This window comes from Bos taurus, chromosome 3, assembly GCF_002263795.3.
Source record: "Bos taurus isolate L1 Dominette 01449 registration number 42190680 breed Hereford chromosome 3, ARS-UCD2.0, whole genome shotgun sequence".
Taxonomy (NCBI): Eukaryota; Metazoa; Chordata; class Mammalia; order Artiodactyla; family Bovidae; genus Bos; species Bos taurus.
The window spans coordinates 18639657-18662393 of NC_037330.1; the positions used below are offsets into that span (position 1 = coordinate 18639657).

At 40.6% G+C, this 22737-nt stretch overlaps 1 protein-coding gene across 2 annotated transcripts; it reads left to right on the forward strand.

Annotated features, from left to right (window-relative positions):
- Positions 1-2489: 2489 nt before the first annotated feature.
- TCHHL1 (trichohyalin like 1) lies at positions 2490-8788 on the forward strand. Of its 2 annotated transcripts, NM_001206595.1 has the most exon segments (3): positions 2490-2497; positions 4344-4493; positions 5206-8788. In NM_001206595.1, coding segments are annotated over 2 exon segments (2619 nt in total). In that variant the 5' UTR covers positions 2490-2497; positions 4344-4361; the 3' UTR covers positions 7693-8788.
- The last annotated feature ends 13949 nt before the right edge of the window (positions 8789-22737 follow it).

Consider the following 22737-nt stretch of genomic DNA (forward strand, 5'->3'; position numbering starts at 1 on the left):
GCTTCTGGACACATAGGACATTTCCTGCAAAAGGCTGCTTCTCCACCATCAGCAAACATAACCAACCTACCAAACACAGAGACAAAAACAGATAAAATTTAGACAAAATGAGGCAACAGAAGAATATATTTCCAAAGAAGGAACAAGATAAAGCCTTAGAAGAAGAACTAAGTGAAGTAGAGATAAAGAGTTCAAGTAATGATCATGAAGATGTTCAAAGAACTTGGGAGAAGACTAGATGAACACTGTGAGAAGTTAGAGGTTTTTAACAGAGTTAAAAAATATAAAAAGAACAAGGATAAAGAATACAGTAACTGATCATCTCTGTTTGCATCTGCATTGCTGCAAATGACATTATTTTGTTCTTATCAACTATACTTCATTAAAAAAAATTTTTAATTCAATAACTAAAATAAAAAACACACTAGAAGGAGCTGCTGCTAAGTCACTTCAGTTGTGTCCGACTCTGTGCGACCCCATAGACGGGAGCCCACCAGGCTCCCTCGTCCCCAGGATTCTCCAGGCAAGAACACTGGAGTGGGTTGCCATTTCCTTTTCCAATGCATGAAAGTGAAAAGTGAAAGTGAAGTTGCTCAGTCGTGTCCGACTCTTAGTGACCCCGTGGACTGCAGCCCACCAGGCTCCTCCACCCATGGGATTTTCCAGGCAAGAGTACTGGAGTGGGGTGCCATCGCCTTCTCCACTAGAAGGAGTTAACAGTAGATTAAATGATACAGAAGAACAGATGAGTGAACTGGAAGACAGAGCACTGAAAATCACTAAGCAGAAGGAAAGAATAAAAAGTAAAAAGAAATGAGGACAGTTTAAGACACCTCAGGGACAACATCAAGCATACTAACATTCAAATGTAGGAGTCCCAGAAGGAAAAGAGGGAGAGAAAGGGGTAGAAAAATTATTTGAAGACAAAATATCTGAAACTTTCCTAACTTCGGAAAAGAAAATAGATATCCAGGTCCAAAGAAGCACAGAGAGTCCCAGACACAATCAACCCAAAGAGGACCACACCAAGACAAGGCATATCCAATCTTGATTTTCCAAATAGAAACTGTAACCTAAAACCATAAACATTTAGAGTTGGAAGAGTTCTGTGTCCTTCACTGTAAACCACTTCAGCCTCACCTCTTCCTTTGGCAGGATTTCTCCCAAAACTAGGTCAGTGGATCATGATAATACCTCTATTTAAATAGGTCTAGTGACAGCGATCTCATTACTTTATAGGCAGCCTACACCACTGTCAGACAACTATCCCTTAAAAAGTTCTTATGAATTAAGGTTGCTTTTTTTAAATGTTGTTTTATATTGGAGTGTAGTTGATTAGGGGCTTTCCTGGTGATGCAGTGCTAAAGAATCTGCCTGCTATCCAGGAGACCTGGGTTTGATCCCTGGGTCAGGAAGATCCCCTGGAGGAGGGCATGGCAACCCACTCCAGTACTCTTGCCTAGGGAATCCCATGGACAGAGGAGCCTGGTGGGCTGCAGTCCACAGGGTCACACAGAGTCCAGCACAACTGAAGCGACTAAGCAGCAGGCACAGCGTAGCTGATTAACAATGTTGTGTTAGTTTCAGGTGTACAGCAAATTGATTCAGTTATACATACACATATATTTATTCTTTCTCACATTCTTTTCCATTTAGGTAACTTCAGAATATTAAGCAGATTTCCCTATACGGTATACAGTATACAGTAGGTCCTTGTTGGCTACCCACTTTAAATATAGCAGTGTGTACATGTCAATAAAGTCTGCTTTGTAGAAAGTTTCCACCACTGATTCTAGTTCTATTCCCTGGCATTACACAGAATAAGGAACTCAAGATAATGGAGACAGCACAGGCTCAGAGAAATTTAGTTGAGAAGGGCTTCAACTCTGATTCAGGCTTTGCAATTTACTTGGTACGTGACCATACGCAAGTTACTTAACAACTAAGAGTTTAACTTCCTTATCTGTTAAAAGAGGATAATGACTACCAAAAGGACAATGAGGATTACGTAAGACAGCCCATGTAAGCACCTGACAGGTCGTAAGTGTTCAGTAAACATTAGTTCCTTTCTGTCCCTCCCCATTTCTCATCCCTATGAAAATTCTTCAAAAATTTCAAAACAGTTCTACTTCCTCCCCCAAGTCTTCAATCCAGCCTTGAACATACTGTTTCCTTGAATCCTTTTTCATGAGGCTGGCTCGTGAACTCCAGGACAGGGAGATAAAACTTACTCAATTTAAAATACCCCAGTGGCTGGCAGAGTGTCTGAGAAAGCGTTGGTACTCAGGGGATTCTGACGGATCAGAATTAAGATGACCTTTGCATGATATCCCAGTTCTCAGTAGAATTCTTCTCCCTTTTAGGGGAGAATGCTAAGAAATACTTCTTATAGGTAGAAACTATCAGCGCGGATTTTTTTCACCCCAACATCCTTGCCATGTTTATGTTTAACATTCTCCCTTGTACTTGTCTTGTTTATCAAGAAAATCAGAACAAGGTTTTGCTCAATATCAATGCTTGCCTTAGCCTCAATCTTCTCTTATAATTATCTCTATCTCCACCTTTCCATTATCTTGGTCTTTGTCCTTTACACTTGTTTACATGAATCTATTTCTAAAAACCTTTTGCAAGCAGAAAAGAATTTTTAAAACATCCTCTATTCTAAGTATCAAAAAAGCTGAACCCAATTCTCCTGTTAATTAAGTAGTTTCCACTAAGAGGGATGCAGATCTAGGAGGTAATCCCAAATTTGCCAGCTTAGCATCTTAGGCTGTTTCCTACCTGTCCTCAGCTTGATGGTTTCTGTCTCCCTTTCCCTTTAACACAAAGAACACAGTAATATGGATGCTCATTTCTAAGTTCCTTGGATTGTAAAAGTGCCTTTAAAGAGTAGATATCAATCACATTTTTAAAATAGCACATCTTAGGTAAGCAAAATTCTGCACACTCAGATTTTTTTCTAATGCTGCCTTTGGGCAAGGAGAGCAGACCATAGAAACAGCTAATTCAACTGGTATCTCCACTTTTGTCATATGCTGAACTGGAGCCTCTATTTTTAAACACATGATTGACACTCATATGTCCAGGCTAGGTCAAATACAGTCCATCCTGTGGGCAGAAAGAGGAATCATGACTTCTGAGGTCCCTGCCAGTCCTGTGATTTGTCAAACAGAAATGTAATTGTGTCTTTAGGTTAAGAAAAATAGCCAACAACCACCTCAAAGATTCCCCAAAACTATAACCTGCAAAAGTCAATAAATGAAACAAGATAATACCCTTTCCCCTTCCTTCAGATGAGTCTAAAACCATTACTTAACTGAAGGTGCCTAAAGAAGAAAATAAAAATAAAACAATCCGAGAGTAGAGAAGGAGGGAAGACTGGGTTTGGTGGTGATGAATCAGGGCTTTAGACCCAGAGGCTGTCTCCTTCCTAACTGTGCAATTAGAGACTCAATAAAAGGTTTGAGCACCTCCTGTCAGCTCACAGCCGCTGCCCCACATTCCACTTGCTCTCACTCGAGAACAAGGTAAGTCTCAGAGACTATCTGCTTGACCATATTTAGAATCTCGGCTGCTATTCTTGTGTGAGATTGTATGAGAATGTATGAGAATTTTAGAAAAAATACACTCTTAACTCTAGGTTGATGATTATTAATAATAATAATTAAATTATTAATAATAATAATAAAATTTCATTTTAAAAACCTATAAACTATTTGTATGACATAGGTATGAATACAATTCAATAAGACACAGGACTCAGACCTATATTAAAATATAGGGTCATTTAAATGATGGATAATGACTAAGGGGTTGAGACTCTGTTTTACCAGTGAATTCATGGAGCCACATCTTGGTAAAAACATGTTGCTTGGCCTGCATAAATGGAGGCTGATTTTCTGTGTTACTTCTCTTTCCTCTGGAAGTTTTTCCTAACTTAAAAGTTATACTTTCCTACAATGAGGAGCTAGATTGAGCCAAGGGCGGAGGAAAACAGGTGGCCAGACTCAGATGATGCTGAAATGATTAGTACCACTCTGTTGGCTTCATTTGTACATTTTAGTACTTACATTTGAGTTCTTTTTCTACTCTCCTTTTACAATAAAGCTTTCCCTGAACACATGAGTGTCTCTATTTTCTGCAGGGTAGGGAGAAGTATCTCTTCTAATATTTATCTGTGCAAAAATCCTATCTCACCACATTATCTGGCACAAATTTTAAGATAAAGAATAGAATAAATGATGTCAGTGGAGCTGGGGGAGGGACAGAAGGAAGGGAGATCTGGTATCTCCTTCCTGAGAGATCTATCCTAGGAAGTGAGCTTTGTTTGTTCTTTCTCACAGTCTCCTGAGTTTGTAAAGATGCCTCAGCTCCTGAGAGACATCCTCTGTGTAATTGAGACATTCCACAAGTACGCCAGGGAGGATGCAGCGACGCTGACCTGCACAGAGCTGAAACAGCTCATCCAGAGCGAATTTGAGGACATTTTTCAGGTGAAGTGCTCATGGAGCTATGGAAATTCTTCTCCATTTGCCATTTCTCCAAAATACAAGCAAGATGGGCATACGTAATCCCTCCCCATTTTACATTTGGTTACCAGCTCTCAGTACTCATTGACTTTTGAACAAATTTTTTTTCAATCTCATTTCCCTACTCTGTGCAATTGCTTGGTCATTAATTCTAGGGGGAAATGAGCTTTTCATCACTGGGACTATTGCTTCTGTAAAGTAGGCATCTGAGAGGAGTCCTGAGCTTAGATGCATCTACATGCAACTCAAAATTGATATGAATGCTCCTTCTTAAAGATAGTTCTCTGATCAAAAATGGTAACCAGAATCAACACAGTCTTACCTTCTTTGGGGAGGGTCTTCCCAGGTGGTGCTAGAGATAAAGAATCCACCTGCCAATGCAGGAGACACAAGGAATGTGGGTTCCATCCCTGGGTAAGAAAGATCCCCTGGAGTAGGAAATGGCACCTCACTCCAGTATTCTTGCCTAGAAAATTCCAAAGGAGCCTGGCTACAGTCCATGGCATTACAAAGAATCAGACATGACTGAGCACACACACACACACACACATTTGGAGAAAATTTCCCAAGTTCATGAGGAATAGAATCAAAACAGAGGGTTCTTGGAAAATATGCAGACACTCAGGGCACTTGACCACATATAAATAGGCTGATTTTTCACTGTGTTTCCATGCAGCCATGTGCCATCCACGCTGTGGAGAGAAACTTGAATCTTCTGAATATCGACAGTAATGGCGCCATCAGCTTTGATGAATTTGTTCTTGCAATCTTCAGCTTTTTGAATGTCTGTTACCTTGACACACAGTCATTACTAAACTCAGAACCAAGACAAGTATCTAAACCAGAGGGGATGCCACATGATATGGGTCTTCAGGTGACGAATGAAACTGACCAGTGGACAGAAGGAACTTCACAAACTCAAGACAAAGTGGTGCTTCCTTCAGGAACGGCATCATCAACTCATCTCAGCCTCGAAGAGAGAGCAGTTGAACACAATAGGGTGGACCCACAGGGACATACCACAGCTCACAAACTACCAGTAGAAACGTCTGAACACAGTGACTCTAAGAACCAACATCTGAAAGGAGATGAACAGAGCCAGAAAGTGGACCAAGATGTATCAGCAACAGGTGACAGTAGAACCCAACGTGAGACAAGTAAGCCAATGGCAGGATCAGAACAGATCAGCAGTCACACAAAGGGGGAGGGACAGAATAAGGAGATTCTCCAGAAGGGAGATATACTAGCCAGGAAACAAAGTGGCACTGAGACAGGAGGACGGTTTGGAGAACAGGAAGGGAGCTTGGGAATCCTGCATTCTCCACTGGAAGAAACCACACAGAGGCCTGGTGGATCATCTGAGGATCAGGAAGTTGCAGGAGAGAAGGGTGTTAAGGGACACCCTAAATCACAAGAACCATCAGTACAGGGAAAAGATGAGCCCAGTTCAGAACATGTCGACCTGCCAAAACAAGCTGCTGCTCGGAAACCATCTCAGACACAGAAATCAGCTGCTGCCAAGGATGAGAGTAGAACAGCTGAGACTCCAGAACCACCCATACAAGAAAAAGAATATGAAACAAGGGACTTGTCAGTCCAAGGTGAGAACAGAAATGTTTCAGAAACACCCATGGTTAGAGTTGAAAGGAAGGGTGTAAGAGGTCCAGAGGTCCATCAAACAGTAGGGCAGAAACAAATTGAGGAAAAAACTCAGCCACCAGCTCTGGAAGAGCCAACAGAAGATAAGAAGTATCATGAACTCCAGGAATCATCAAAAGAAAAGAATGCTGGAGAAGATTCTGAGACACATGAGTTAAACTCAGAAGGAGGAGAACAGAAAGATTCCGAAAGTGAAGGAGCCATCAGCCCAGGAGAAGAGGCAAGACATGCTGAGGAAGGCACAGCAGAAGCACTTGTGAACAGTAAAAATGCCCCTGAAGCAGAAGGGACACCAGGAACAAGAGAAAGAATATGGGAGTTGACAACACTTGAGAACCAATCTGGAGAAAAAAATAAGATGACCACCAAAATTCATGACAAGTTGGTCAAGGAAGATGACGGCTACCAGGGGGAAGGTTCTGAGCCAGTGGCCACACAGAATGATGAGAGGTCTCCTGAAACCCCCAACAGCCTGACTGCAGAGGATGGTGACAGCAACTCAGAGACAAGTGATCTGTTTGTGCAAGGGGATTCCCAAAGTCAAACAAACCCATTCAGAGGGTCTGTGCAAGGAAGTGACAGTAATAACCCAGAAACTCAGAAACACTTAGCACTGAGTGAGGAAAAGAGAGTTCAGGAGGCAGCAGTGCTGGCAGTCAGAGGAGAGGATGAGCAGGTCACAGAGGAACATGCACAGGAGCACGAGGGTCAGGGCTCAGCGACAACAGGCCGAGGCCCAGCTGTGGAGCCCAGGGGACACTCCGACACGCAGGTGTTCATAGTGAGAGATGAAAACACAAAGTCCCTGGAGCCAGGGATCCCAGGTGCCCCAAATGCAGGCATCACCAAACAGCTTTCCGTAAGGCAACTCCCTACAAAGAAAGACAGTAGAAAAGAGCTAAAGGACCAGAGCCCAAGTACCAAAAAAGAGGAAGATGGAGCCCTAGAAGCCCAGGAGGATTTAGTAAAAAGTCTGGATGAGAACAATGCAGTCTCCCAAAAGACATGCCCTGCAACACTGGAGGAGGAGACTGAAAGCCCCCAACAGCTGGCAGGAGAACAAAGTCTCTCTACAAAAGAACATGATCCTTCAGTCTCTGAGTCAGGCCTTGAAGAGAGGATGCAGAGAGACCAAGAACTCTGTTTGGTGGAGAGAGGTGCAGAACACTCTAGTCCCCTGTACGAGGCCCTGCAGGAGAAGATGCTGCAGCAAACAAACGTAACCCAAGGGAAGCATCAAAATCAAGCTCAGACAGCCAGTGTAGCAAGCCCAGAGATCCGCAGAAACCAGTCGAGTGCATCCCTCACCAATGACAGCTCAGATGGTCTTGTCTTTTTTATTGACAGACAAGCACTACAAAAGTACATCAGGGAGTTTCTGCCTGATGAGGATCCTACTGGTGCACAGCAAATATCAGCTCCCCAGGCCTTGGAAGATAAGCAGGGTCGCCCTCAAAGAGAGGAACTAGAACCACAAAAGGAAGCAAGCACTCCAAAGCAATGAATCATTATCATCATCCCAGGAGAAGTTCCAAGAAACCTCATACATCGAAACAGGCCCCAGACTTCTTCCCTCCCAGTCACTCTCAATGCTCATACTCACACATTCAGATGAAGATTAATAATCCCTTAAATCCCCTTCCTAAATTTCTGCTGCTGATGTTGTTTAGTCTCTAAGTCATGTCTGAGTCTTTTGCGAACCCACGGACTATAGCCTGCAAGGCTCCTATGTCCATGGGATTTTCCAGGCAAGAATATTGCAGTGGGTTGCCATTTCCTTCTCCAGGAGATCTTCCCGACCCAGGGACTGAACCCAAGTCTCCTGCATTGGCAGGTGGATTCTTTACTACTGTGCCACCAGGGAAGTCCTCCTAAATTTCTACAAGAGAAAATTATAAAATATTCATCAGCAGAAGCTACCAGCAAAGAAATGGCATACCAAACAAACATTGTACCACGTGAAGCTACTTCCAAGAGCAAAAACAGACTTTCTCATGAAACCATTTATCACAATTTACCTGTTTACTAAAAACAGAAAAATCTTTTCCAAATCTTTAATAAACATCAAGTTCTTCAATTGATTCACTGATTTTTTTATAATGTGACAGTAGAAAGTATGAGGCTGCACTACTGTCTTATAATTATAAAATATCTTTAATTCATAGATGTATTATTGTGCATCATGACATTTCCTACATAAATTTCAAGTTTATCGAAAAATTTTATCCCTCAAATAATCCTTTATCACCATAACTTAAAATAATTATGATTTCCTAACACCCAATTAAACTAGATTGCTGACTCTTTGCTCATGTCCAAGTGCAACTAAATCTATGTCATAGATTCACTCATTCATTTACTTATTGAGCAAATTCATTAAATTCTATTCCTCAACATATTCTTTTCATAGTTTCTGGCTCAAATAAGCAATCAGAATAATTATGAAGAAGAGAGAGAATACAAATCCAAAATATACTTGATTCCGTAAGATGTTCTTGTAACCACTGCTACTGCTAAGTCACTTCAGTCAAATGCTTATCCATATGGTTTTCTGACGGCATTGTATTAAAATTAACAATTAAATAACCGGATGAGCAATATCTTTTGTTGGTTCATTTTTTCCTTTCGTTCTCCACCTAGCCTTGGAGGCACTGATCAGAAACAAAAACAAACAGTGATTTCTGTTTTTTTAAATGACTAATTAAAGGATTATGCTCACAGAGCTTAGTAATGACCTAAGAAAGGAATAAAATAGTCATCATATAACATTTCCTGTGGCAATAACACCCCATCTGCATTGCATTCCATTCTTTTGAGGCTCAGTTTTCTTGCATTTCAACTCATATTTCTTCTGGAACCTATAATTTCCCTAAATTTCTTCCCCTTCCAACATTTTCAGATCTTTTCAGTCTACCTTCAAACATGAATGAATATCCCTACATGAAAAAATATCCCTTAAATGAAAAACAGACTCAAGACAATTCACAAAAATGAAAAATGTATCCTAGAGCATAAAGTAATCAGCTCTTTTGGCAAACAACTTGGCAATATACATCTGGGACCACGAAAATGACAAAGGTCATGAATAATATATCAATCAAAGACGCTATACTGATGACCAATAAATGTATGAAATCTTCACTAGACTGCAAAAAATGTAAATTTAATAGCTTTTTTGCTTATCAAATTAGTATAGGTTGTTTGTCTGTTTGTTTGTTTTTAATAACCACACAGAGAAACTGAGAGTGTGGAGAAACAGAAACTCTCAAATACAGCTGATAGATGTATAAATAAGCACAACCTTCCCAGAAAGAAATTCAATAATATGCATAAAATATTTTAAATATGTCTCAGCATTGTAAGAAAATAATCATACAGGTCAATAAAAATTTATCTACAAAGATATGTTATAGCACATTTCGTATGTGTGTGTGTTTAGTAGCTCAGTCATGTCTAACTCTTTGCGACCCCAGCCCAATAGGCTTTTCTGTCCATGGAATTTTTCAGGCAAGAATACTGGGGCAAGTAACTATTTCCTACCCCCAGTTATTTCCCCAACCTAGGGATCGCATCTCCTGCGACTTCTGCATTGGTAGGAGGATTCTTTACCACTGCACCACCTATAGCAAAAATCAGAAATAACTTAAATATCCATCATTAGAAGGATGATAAATTAACTTATGGGTACTAGATACTGTGGAATGCCAAAAAACATTAATAATTATGAGGTAACATATTATTTAATTAAATGAGGATGGATTAATAAGATACTAAACTTTCAATGATTATAAAATAGTAGATAATGATTCCATTCAAAGACTAATAAATGAATCAACAGGCAGAGCATGAGATCAATATTTTCACAGTAGTTATCTCTAAGTAGGACAACTACAAAAAATGTTATTTTCTGTTTTGACATTTTCTTCATTTTCCAAGTTTTTAGATAGCCAATTAATAATCTTTAATTATTAAACCTATTATTTTTATTACTTTTCTTTTTTTCTTCTTTTTTCTCTTTTTTCTTTTTTTAGCCTCAAGAAAAAATTTAAAGTAGAAAAAGATTTCCTCACAAAGATGTTCAAAACACCATTTTTTACAATAATAAAAAGTAGAAAAAATCAAATTTCTAATAATAGGGGGATAGGTTATATAAATTACTAAATATCCCCTTGATGGTTATTACATAGTCTCTAAAATGTGCATTTATGAAGCATCTGAATTTATACAGAAAACTCCTCATGTGGAAAAACATGACAACATCTGTGCTTTCAGTATAATATCAACTATATTTAAAGATAGTTATATAAGACAGAGAGGAAATATATCTGGATATATACAATGCTCATCTCTTTCTGACAGTTATAATTTATTTTCTTCCCTGTTTCTAAATATCTCTATTTTTGAATGTTTTATGTACTAGCATATTTAATTTATTCTAATTAAAAAAATCAAAAAAATAATAACAGCTTTTAAACATCCTCTTTTTATTCTAGAGGCAATTTTTTTTCCCCACCATCCTACATCCTTTGAAGATGATACTGCTCTTCTCCCAACAAGCCTAAAGACCTCTAACCTCCATGTTTTTGGCAGTTGACACTAATGATTGCCCCCCCTCCCATGAAATGCTCGCTTCACTGGTCCTTCCTTCCTCTCTTGTGGGTCTTTCGCATCCAGATTGCAGATTCTTTACAGAAATAAGATATTTTCTATTCCTGGACTTTCTCCCTCTAAGAACGTATCCTTGACCCAAGTTACTATTATTTCTTACACACTGATAAGTCTCAGTTCATCGTGTTCAGATTTGACTGCACTCCAACCCAATCTATGCAAGTGCTCACAAGATATAATCCTTGAGATTGCCAACCACTCCCCAATAACCTGGCTTGTCTTCCAGGCAGTATACTTCCACTACAGTATCTCAATAGAGTCTTCCTTTAACTCTGGTGAATGGAACAGCCATGGGCCCTGCCCTCATGAAAGATACAGTCCTGCATAAGACAACTAAATCATAAAGTCCTACAAAGAATTATTCAAAGGCAAGGTGTCTAAGTGAAGTAAGCCAGACAGAGAAAGACAAATATCATGTGACATCACTTATATATGGAATCTAAAAAAATTATACAGATGAATTTACTTACAAAACAGAATAGACTCACAAATGTAGAAAACAAATTTATGGTTACCAATGAAGAAAGAGGGGACAGATAAATTTGGAATTTGGGATTAAGATACACACTATATGATAAACAATAAGGAACTACTGTATAGCAAAGGGAACTTATGTTCAGTATCTTATAATAACCTATAATGGAAAAAATATGAAAAAGAATATATGTATAACTGGATCACTTTGCTGTACACCTTAAACATTGCGAATCAACTATACTTCGATAAGATTAATTAATTATAATTGAGCTCCTCTGGTGGCTCAGATGGTAAGGAGTCTGCCTGCAATGCAGGAGAGCTGGGTTTGATCTCTGGGTTGGGAAGATCCCCTGGAGAAGGGATGGCTACCCACTCCAGTATTCTTTCCTGGAGAATTCCATGAATAGAGGAGGCTGGCAGGCTGTAGCGCTACATTACATTTAATTAATGTAAAAGTTAGTTAATTTTTAAAATCAAAGGCAAGGTGCTGGTCATATTATTATTTCTATCTCCATGCCTCTGCTGTTGTGGTTTACCTTTCCTGAAACACATGTTCATTTTCTCTCTATTCCTCAATCATACCTGTCCTTAAAATCCTAGACTAAACCTTACCTCTACCACTGATCCTTTAACTACTGTATCACTCATGGCCTGCAAGACCCAGATTAATATTTTAATACTTACTGGCTAGTATTATTAATTGTTTTCTGAGTGTTACTTCCCTAACTAAATAAATTATAAGCCACTGGAGATAAAGAAGAATTCTTATACTCTAATACTCCACGTGTCCTTGGACAACATATTCAATCTCTTGACCTCAGTATCTGCCCATGTAAGATGTCATTATGCCAACTCACAGAGCTGTTGTGAGGGATTTTTTTTTTTTTTTAAAGAGCAGAATTTTGTCAATAAGTAGCAAACAACCTAATTTCTTTTCTAAAAAATGGTGCAAAATGTAAACAGTTACTTCAGAAAAGAAGATATCAAAAAAGCCAGTGAAAAGGTGCTGAATCTCATTAGAGTACCAGGTAAGTGAAGGTTAAACCACAGTGAAAACCACTCACACATGCCAATGTCTGAGATTAAAAAGTGATGATATCAAGAGCATGCAAAAAGACAGAGCAACTAGAATTCTCACATCAGTAGCAGGAGAATAAATAAATATAACAATCATTTTGGAGAACTGTAGGGCAATACTGACTAAAGCTGAACATACGCAAACCGTCTGGCCAAGTAATTCCATCCCAAGTATACAACTGAACAGAAATGTACCAAAAGACAAATTCAAAAGTATTCACAGTAGCATCATTTATAACAGCCCCAAAGAGAAGATAAACCAAAGATCCACCAACTAAGAATGAACCAGTAATTTGCACTATATTCACATAAAGGACTTTTATACAGTGAGAACAGTAAAAGAACTACAGCCAGTAATGCGCAACATAGTGACTATAGTTAATAATACAGTATTGTACATTTGAAAGTTGCTTAGATAGTATATCTTAAAAGTTCTCATCACAAGAAAAAATTTTGTAATTATGTGTGGTGATGGGACTTATGGTGATCAGTTCAGTTCAGTTCAGTCACTCAGTCGTGTCCAACTCTTTGCGACCCCATGAACCGCAGCATGCCAGGCCTTCCTGTCCATCACCAACTCGTAGAGTCCACCCAAACCCATGTCCATTGAGTTGGTGATGCCATCCAACCATCTCATCCTCTGTCATCCCCTTCTCCTCCTGCCCTCAACCTTTCCCAGCATCAGGGTCTTTTCAAATGAGTCAGCTCTTCGCAACAGGTGGCCAAAATATTGGAGTTTCAGCTTCAACATCAGTCCTTCCAATGAACACCCAGGGCTGATCTCCTTCAGAATGGACTGGTTGGATATCCTTGCAGTCCAAGGGACTCTCAAGAGTCTTCTCCAACACCACAGTTCAAAAGCATCAATTCTTCGGCACTCAGCTTTCTTTATAGTCCAACTCTCACATCCATACACAACCACTGGAAAACCCATAGCCTTGACTAGACGAACCTTTGTTGACAAAATAATATCTCCGCTTTTTAATATGCTGTCTAGGTTGGTCATAACTTTCCTTCCAAGGAGTAAGCGTCTTTTAATTTCATGGCTGCAATCACCATCTGCAGTGATTTTGGAGCCCAGAAAAATAAAGTCAGACACTGTTTCCCCTTTTATTTGCCATGAAGTGATGGGACCAGATGCCATAACCTTAGTTTTCTGAATGTTGAGCTTTAAGCCAGCTTTTTAACTCTCCTCTTTCAATTTCATCAAGAGTCTCTTTAGTTCTTCTTCACTTTCTGCCATAAGAGTGGTGTCATCTGCATATCTGAGGTTATTGATATTTCTCCCAGCAATCTTGATTCCAGCTTGTGCTTCCTCCAGCCCAGCGTTTCTCATGATGTACTCTGCATATAAGTTAAATAAGCAGGGTGACAATATACAGCCTTGACGTACTCCTTTTCCTATTTGGAACCAGTCTGTTGTTCCATGTCCAGTTCTAACTGTTGCTTCCTGACCTGCATACAGGTTTCTCAAGAGGCAGGTCATTTTACAATATACAAATATCAAGTCATTATATATATATAAAACTAATATAATGCTATGTATCAATTATTCCTCAACAACAAAAAATTATTGCAACAGAATTTCTTAAGTTTGGTAATTTTTAATTATATATTTTATTGAAGTACAGTTGATTAACAATGTTTCAGGTGTACAGCAAAGTGAGTCAGTTATACATACACACATATATTATTTTTCAGATTATTTTCCATTATAGGTTACTACAAGATATTGAATACAATCCCCCATGCTATACAGTAAGCCCATGTTGCTTGTTGTGTATCTATTTTATATTTAGTAGTATTTATCTGTTAATCCCATACTCCTAATTTATCTCTATCCACTCTTTCCCCTTTGGTAGCCATAAGGTTGCTTTCTATGTTAGTAAGTCTATTTCTGTTTTATAAATAAGTTCCCTTGTATCATTACTTTAGATTCCACATGTAAGTGATATCATATGCTATTTATCTTTCTCTGTGGGACTTACTTCACTCAGTATGATCTCTAGGTCTATTCATGTTGCTGCAAATCACATTATTTCATTCTTTTTATTGCTAAGTAATATTGCATTATATATATATATATATATATATATATATATACACACACACACACATCATCTTCTGTATCCATTCATCTGTCCATGGACATCTAGGTTGCTTCCATGTTTTGGCTAAATAGTGCTGCAATGAACATTGGGATGCATGTATTTTTTTGAATTAGTTTTGGTCTTTTTCTGAATACATGCCCAGGAATGGGGTTGCTGGATCACATGTCACTGTATTTTCAGTTTTTAAAGGAACCTCCATATGGTTCTCCATAGTGGCTACACCAATTTATATTCCCTCCAATAGTGTATGAGGATTCCCAAGCATAGAAGAATTTTATAAGCATGATGTCAAGTAAATTAAGGCCAGACACAAAAAATTCATACTAAATGACTGTATTTACATAAAGTTCAAATAGTAGGAAAACTAATCTAAGGTACTAGAAGTCAGGATAATGGTACTACTAGAGAGGAGGGAGGGGCTGAATATGGGCAAGAGAGTAACTTCTAGGGCACTGTGTGTGCTCAATCACAGTTGTGTCCAACTCTTTGTGGCCCCATGGCTACAACCCACAAGGCTCATCTGTCCATGGAACTTTCTAGTCAAGAATATTGGATTGGCTGCCACTTCCAACTCCAGTCTAAGGCATTGGTTATGCTCTATTTCTTGATTTGGGTGGTGGTTACATGGGAGTGTCTACTTGTGATAATTCATCAAGTACACACTTATGACTTAGATGTTATACTTCAGTGAGAAGGTTTGTTTGAAAAGCATAAATGGAATAATATGCATGAAAGTGCCCAGCAAACCACCTGCCATTAGTAAGTACTCAATACATGTGTGTTAGTTACTATTTGTCATTGGATTCACAGTAGTCCAAATCCATAGGAGGCACTTTGTTCATCTGTGAAGTCTATAATTAATCACCTACTGAACTATGTATACAGGGTACAGAATGATGAGCAAAACAGACATAATTCTTGACCTCAGAGAGTGTAGAGTCTGACAGAGGAAGAGAGTCATTTTAAAAATTGACACAAAACAATGCATAATTACAAACTGCAATGAGTGCTATAAGAAAAAAATCAATAGGGAGAAGTACTTTAAATTGAGGGGTCTCTGAGAGAGTGGCATACCTTCATGAGTGATTACTGAATCCTAGGACAGCAAGTCTTCCCCACAAAGCACTTGAAAATGTCTCTATACCAATCAAGGTGCATTACTCCTACTAGTTATTATGGGAAAGGTCAATAAAAATCCACACTTCTTCCTCAAAATACCAGGAAAAAAGTATCTAAGAAGTGAGGAAAGTGAAAGTGAAAGAAGCTCAGTCGTGTCCAACCCTTTGTGACCCCATGGACTATACAGTCCATGGAATTCTCCAGGCCAGAATACTAGAGTGGGTAGCCTTTCCCTTCCCCAGGGGATATTATCAACCCAGGGTTCGAACCCAGGTCTCCCGCACTGCAGGCTGATTCTTTGCCAGCTGAGCCACAAGGGAGCCCAAAAATACTGGAGTGGGTAGCCTATCCCTTCTCCAGTGGATCTTCCTGACCCAGGAATCGAACTGGGGTCTCCTGCATTGAAGGCAGATTCTTTACCAACTGAGCAATCAGGGAAGCTCAAGAAGTGAGAAAATGAAGGATAAAGGCAGAAAGGCATGTGGTTAAGAATATGGACTCAGGAGTCAGACTATGTCCAGGTAACAATCAACCCTAGGTCTGCCACTTACTTACAGTGTGTTCTTGGGCAAGTTACTTAACCACTCCATGCTTCTGTTTATGCCTCTGTTAAAAATGTTGCATAGGGACTTCCCTAGTGGTCCCAAGGCTAAGACTCTGGGCTCTCAACACTCTGGGGCCTGGGTTCAATCCCTGGTCAGGGAACTAGATCCCACATGCAATAACTGAGAGTTGGCATGCTGGAACTAAAGATCCCACATGCTGCAACCAAGAACTGGTGCAGCAAAATAAATTTTTTTTAAGTTGCATAAAATATCAGGAAGTTCACCAACTAGTCCTGCACACAGGTTAGGAACTCCTTTCTAGGGATTCCTTACCCTCAGACAAAAAGGTCAGCTCATAGTCTGTAGAAAGGTTGAGTGAGACCAAGCAAAGTATAATGACTTTTCCAAGGTCACTTAGCTCCTGTTAGGAAAGGCAATCTTGGCCACACAGTCTTTCAACCTCCACTCAGCTACACAAGAACAGACCTTGGGCCTTGAAACACTTCATTACCAAGAGATAAACAGCCCACAAGCCTGTGCTGGACTTATTATCCTGTGTGGGACCATCTTCCCCTGTTTCAGACTCAATGCATACTCCTTGGTTCTGCTTAAGTATGTTCATCATATGATATCTGGCCCACTGCTATATCTGTCCCCTGCAAGGACAGATACAAGGTTCTTCATTCTGTGGCACAGGAGGGGTACATGTGGACCAATGGCCCTATGTCAGCTGCCACTGGCTTCCTGACCTCCCACTCTGAGCTCCTCCCAAATCTGTGATTTTGGCTCCCTAGGCATAGAATCCTGCCTCCTGAGAAATGTGTATGCAGGTCAAGAAAAATAGAACTGGACATGGAACAACAGACTGGTTCCAAATTGGGAAAGAAGTACGTCAAGGCTATATATTGTCACCCTGCTTTTTTAACTTATATGCAGAGTACCTCATGAGAAATGCCAGGCTGGATGAAGCACAAGCTGGAATCAAGATTGCCGGGAGAAATATCAATAACCTCAGATACGCAGATGACACCACCCTTATGGCAGAAAGCAAAAAGCCTCTTGATGAAAATAAAAGAGGAGAGTGAAAAAGTTGGCTTAAAACTCAACATTCAGAAAACTAAGATCATGGCATGCCATAGTCCCATCACTTCAAGGCAAATAGATAGGGAAACAATGGAAACAGTGACAGACTTACTCTGGGAGGCCAAAATCACTGCAGATGGTGACTGCAGCCAAGAAATTGAAAGATGCTTGCTCCTTGGAAGAAAAGCTATGACCAGCCTAAACAGCATATTAAAAAGCAGAGACATTACTTTCCCAACAAAGGTCCGTCTAGTCAAAGCTACAGTTTTTCCAGTAGTCATGTATGGATATGAGAGTTGGACTATAAAGAAAGCTGAGCACCAAAGAATTGATGCTTTGGAACAGTGATGTTGGACAAGACTCTTGAGAATCCCATGGACTGCAAGGAGATCAAACCAGTCAATGTTAAAGAAAATCAGTCCTGAATATTCATTGGAAGGACTGATGCTGAGGCTAAAACTCCAATACTTTGACCACCTGATGTGAAGAACTGACTCACTGGAAAAGACCCTGATGCTGGGAAAGATTGAAGGCAGGAGGAGAAGGGGACGACAGAGGATGAGATGGTTGGATGGCATCACTGACTCGATGGACATGAGTTTGAGCGAGCTCTGGTAGTTGGTAAAGGACAGGGAAGCCTGGCGTGCTGCAGTCCATGGGGTCGCAGAGAGTCAGACATGACTGAGCAACTGAACTGATGAGGCACAGAATACATCAACTTACTTCATTGTTAAATCCCTGGGAGACCATTCAGGTCTGAATCCATAAATCTAAATGGTACACAAATCAAAACACAGAGTAACCTAAAGATTCAGCACCACCCCAGGACACACCGTGCTGAGTCATGACTGCACCTAGGTGCTGCCAGGAATTGAGGATCCACTGAAGGTGCCCAAGCCTTGAATAGTGGTCCGGAACAAAGCCTTCAATAGAGAAGAAGGGCCAGTTTCCCAAAACCAGTCAGAATCACCTTGTAATTAAGTCTAATACCCATTCTACTTGTCCCACTGATCCACAGGAAAGTGCAAGCTGCCTTCAGTCATCCTGACACTGATGACAGACTGCAGTAGCTCAAGGATTCTACTAATTAAGAGAAAAGTGCCCTTATAGACCATCTCCCTGTAGAAATGTGTGGTCTTTATCCAGGTGAGAAGATGGCTTTGGCACCTTGTTTTATGGTAACATCATCCTGCCTGACATCTGTCCTCTGGTTTGTAGTATGAAGCTCCACCACTCTTAGCGTTGCCAAGAACCAGCGTGCTGGGCTCATCCAGGACACTCCTGCCAGCAATGATGTTGGCAGATAATTGTGTTATTGTTCAGTCACTCAGTTGTGTCCGACTCTTTGAGACCCCATGGACTGAAGCATGCCAGGCTTCCCTGTCCTTCACTATCTCCCAGAGTTTGTTCAAACTCATGTCCATTGAGTCAGTGATTTCATCTAACCCATCTCATCCTCTGTTCTCCCTTTCTCCTCCTGCCCTCAATCTTTCCCAGCATCAGAATCTTTTCCAATGAATTGGCTCTTTGCATCAGGCAGCCAAAGTATTGGAGCTTCAGCTTCAACATCAGTCCTTCCCATGAATATTCAGTATTGATTTCCTTTAGAATGGACTGGTTGGATCTCCTTACAGCCCAAGGGACTCTCAAGAGTCTTCTCCAGCACTACAGTTCAAAAGCATCAATTCTTCAGTGCTCAGCCTTCTTTATGGTCAATTGTGAAGCACTAATTCCCACTCCTCAATTAGCACAAATTCTACCCCTGGCCTAAGGTAAATCTCACAAAGGCCATATAAGGAAACCACATTCATCTATGCTTCAGAATTGCCCTCACTGAGTTATGTTTTAAAGTCACATGCCCAATTTTTTAATACCCATCAAATAATAACTCCCACTCACATCCTCAATTTTGGTCAAAACTGCAAGAAACAGACACGTGGGGGGAAAAAAATCACTGCTTTGGCTGTCAAAACGCAGTTGAGAATTTTGTCCATTTCATCATGAAGTGAACACCTTTATAAAGTCCCACATGAGATGTATTTTTTTTAGAATTTAAATCTAAGAAATGCTTTATTTTCTCATAAAATGAATGACAGTTTTTGACAGTGGATGACAGTTTACAATCATGAGGACCATATTTTGAAACTGACACCAGAAAGCCTCAAGTATAATAACAGCAATTGCACTGTTGGTGTCTTTGAATTCTTCTTCTTCTTTAGTTCTAATTTTCTACCTTAAAAAATTACTAGTTTATTCTTTATGTGTTTTATTACAAACAGCTTTAAATCTGTCTGAGGAAACAGTGGAAACAGTGTCAGACTTTATTTTTGGGGGCTCCAAAATCACTGCAGATGGTGATTGCAGCCATGAAATTAAAAGACGCTTACTCCTTGGAAGGAAAGTTATGACCAACCTAGATAACATATTCAAAAGCAGAAACATTACTTTGCCAACAAAGGTCCGTCTAGTCAAGGCTATGGTTTTTCCAGTGGTCATGTATAGATGTGAGAGTTGGACTGTGAAGAAAGCTGAGCGCCAATGAATTGATGCTTTTGAACTGTGGTGTTGGAGAAGACTCTTGAGAGTCCCTTGGACTGCAAGGAGATCCAACCAGTCCATCCTAAAGGAGATCAGTCCTGGGTGTTCATTGGAAGGACTGACACTGAAGCTGAAACTCCCGTACTTTGGCCACCTCATGCAAAGAGTTGACTCATTGGAAAAGACCCTGATGCTGGGAGGGACTTGGGGCAGGAGGAGAAGGGGATGACAGAGGATGAGATGGCTGGATGGCATCACCAACTCAATGAACATGGGTTTGGGTGAACTCCAGGAGTTGGTGATGGACAGGGAGGCCTGGCATGCTGAGATTCATGGGGTCACAAAGAGTCAGACACGACTGAGTGACTGAACTGAACTAAAGAGGTTACACAAAAATAAATACACTTAAAAGGGAAGAATAATTTTCTCTCAAAGATTATAAATAGAGAAAAAAGACATACTCATACATATATATATAGTGATATATATTTCCAATTTTACAACCACTCAGTAACAGGAATATGTTAATCAAAACTTAGATTAGGATGGAGGAAGGAAGATCCAATGACACTGAGACATCAGTCAAAGATGTCACCCTGCTTCAAGCAGGAGCCTGGATTTCACATAAAGGACCCAAATGCAACTTCCAACAGCTAAATCCATTCTGTTCTTAGGGTCAATTCAACCCTAGATGGGGAAACAGTGGGAACAGTGTCAGACTTTATTTTTTTTTTGCATGGCATCACCGACTTGATGGAGATGAGTTTGGGTGAACTCTGGGAGTTGGTGATGGACAGGGAGGCCTGGTATGCTGCAATTCATGGGGTCGCAAAGAGTCGGACTGAGCGACTGAACTGAACCCCACCAGGAGCTGCAATCCTGATCAGTCAGTCAATAAGCAGTTGTTGACTACACACTATGGCTCTGCATTCAACAACTTTCAATCCTTTTGTGGAACAAGAGTATGGAAAAACAAATGAATAATTAGTGAGGGAATTCAACACCATTTCAAGTGTTGAGTCATTAAAAACAACAAAATTTGGCTTCTAAACCCAAGAAGCTGACAATATAATTCAGGAGATAAGATGTACTCAGGAAACAGCTAGAAAATACGCAGTGATGAAGGTCCAGATAAGGCACCATCATTCAAGTTTTGCCAAGTGCCTTAGCACAGGCCTGGCTACACACAACACAGACAGTTGGTATAGACATCATTAACAAGGGCAAGATCATGATACTTAAAAGCACTGCCATAGTTAGATTTGCCTCATGTAATCAGAAACCCCTAGCCATATTTTTTCTATTTAACCCAGATTTTTAGATCTCACATGGCACTGATTTTTACATAATAATGTCTTTAATAAGAAGGAAAAAAAATCACTAATTTAGTCATTCAATAAATATCTGCTGCATGTGTCTACAACCAGTAGGCACTTTCTAGGTGTTGGGAATAGAGCAATGAGCAAAACAGACCAAGTCATGCCCTCACGGAGCCTATATTCTAGGCAGAAAAATAGAAAATAAATAAGCAACTATATAGTACGTTAGATGGGATCAGTGTTAGGGAGAGTAGAGAGCAGAGTGGGGGAGTGGGCAGGAAAAATGAGAGTGTTGTCATAAGCACGGGGTTGGGGGGCGGGAGTTGTAGGAGGTGAGGAAGGGAAGCAGGCTATGGTCACTAGGGGAACAGAATGCCAGTGGAGGGAACAGTGCATGCTAAGGCCCTGAGATGGGCTTGCCTAGCATGTTCAAGGAGCAACAAGGAAAGCAATTTGGCAGGAAGAGGGAGCAATACTAGACACAGTGGAAGATGAGGCCAAAGGCAGTGCAGTCTCAATCAACCATATCACCAGGGAATGGTCCCAGGGAGAAAATGGAGTTCAGGCAGAAGGAAAGTCAGCTCATGCTCTCAGGTCAAAGGGAGCACTGTGAACAAAGGCTGGGAGGCAGGGAAGAGCGCAGGGAGCATGTGTAGCCCTGAGAGCCTCGTGTGTGAAGTCAGTCAGATTCCAGATGTGATGTGTAAAGTATATGGCTAGTGGTAAGCTGCTATATAGGACAGGGAGCTCAGCTTGGTGCTCTGTGATGACCTAAAGGGGTGGGATGGAGAGGGTGGGAGGAAGGCTCAAGAGGGAGGGAATATATGTATACACACAGCTTCCCTGGTGGCTCAGATGGTAAAGAATCTGCCTGCAATGTGGGAGACCTGGGTTTGATCCCTGGGTTGGGAAGTTTCCCCAGGAGGAGGGCATGGCAACCCACTCCAGTGTTCTTGCCTGGAAAATATCTTGATTTCTTGGGCTTCCCTGGTAGCTCAGATGGTAAAGAATCTGCCTGCAATGTGGGAGACCTGGGTTCAATCCCTGGTTTGGGAAGTTTCCCCAGGAGGAGGGCATGGCAACCCACTCCAATGTTCTTGCCTGGAAAATATTTTGATTTCTTGGGCTTCCCTGGTAGCTCAGATGATAAAGAATCTGCCTGCAATGCAAGAAACCCAAGTTCGATCCCTGGGTCGGAAAATTCCCTGGAGAAGAAAATGGCAACTCACTCTAGTATTCTTGCCTAGAGAATTCCATGGATGGAGGAGCCTGAGAGGCTACAGTCCATAGGGTTGCAAAGAGTCAGACACGACTGAGCAACTAACACACACATAGCCAATTCACTTTGTTGTACAGCAGAAACTAATACAACATTGTAAAGCAATTATGGTGGTGGTTTAGTTGCTAAGTCATGTCCAACTCTTGCAACCCCATGGCCTGTAGCCTGCCAGGCTCCTCTGTCCATGGGATTCTCCAGGCAAGAATACTGGATTAAACTCCAATTAAAAAATTAAATTTTAAAAGTTTTCAGATGCAAGTAAACATGAGAGAAGTTTGAATGGTGGGCAGGGGCCTGTGATGAGAACCAGACTCAAGCCTTATTTCTCGGGAG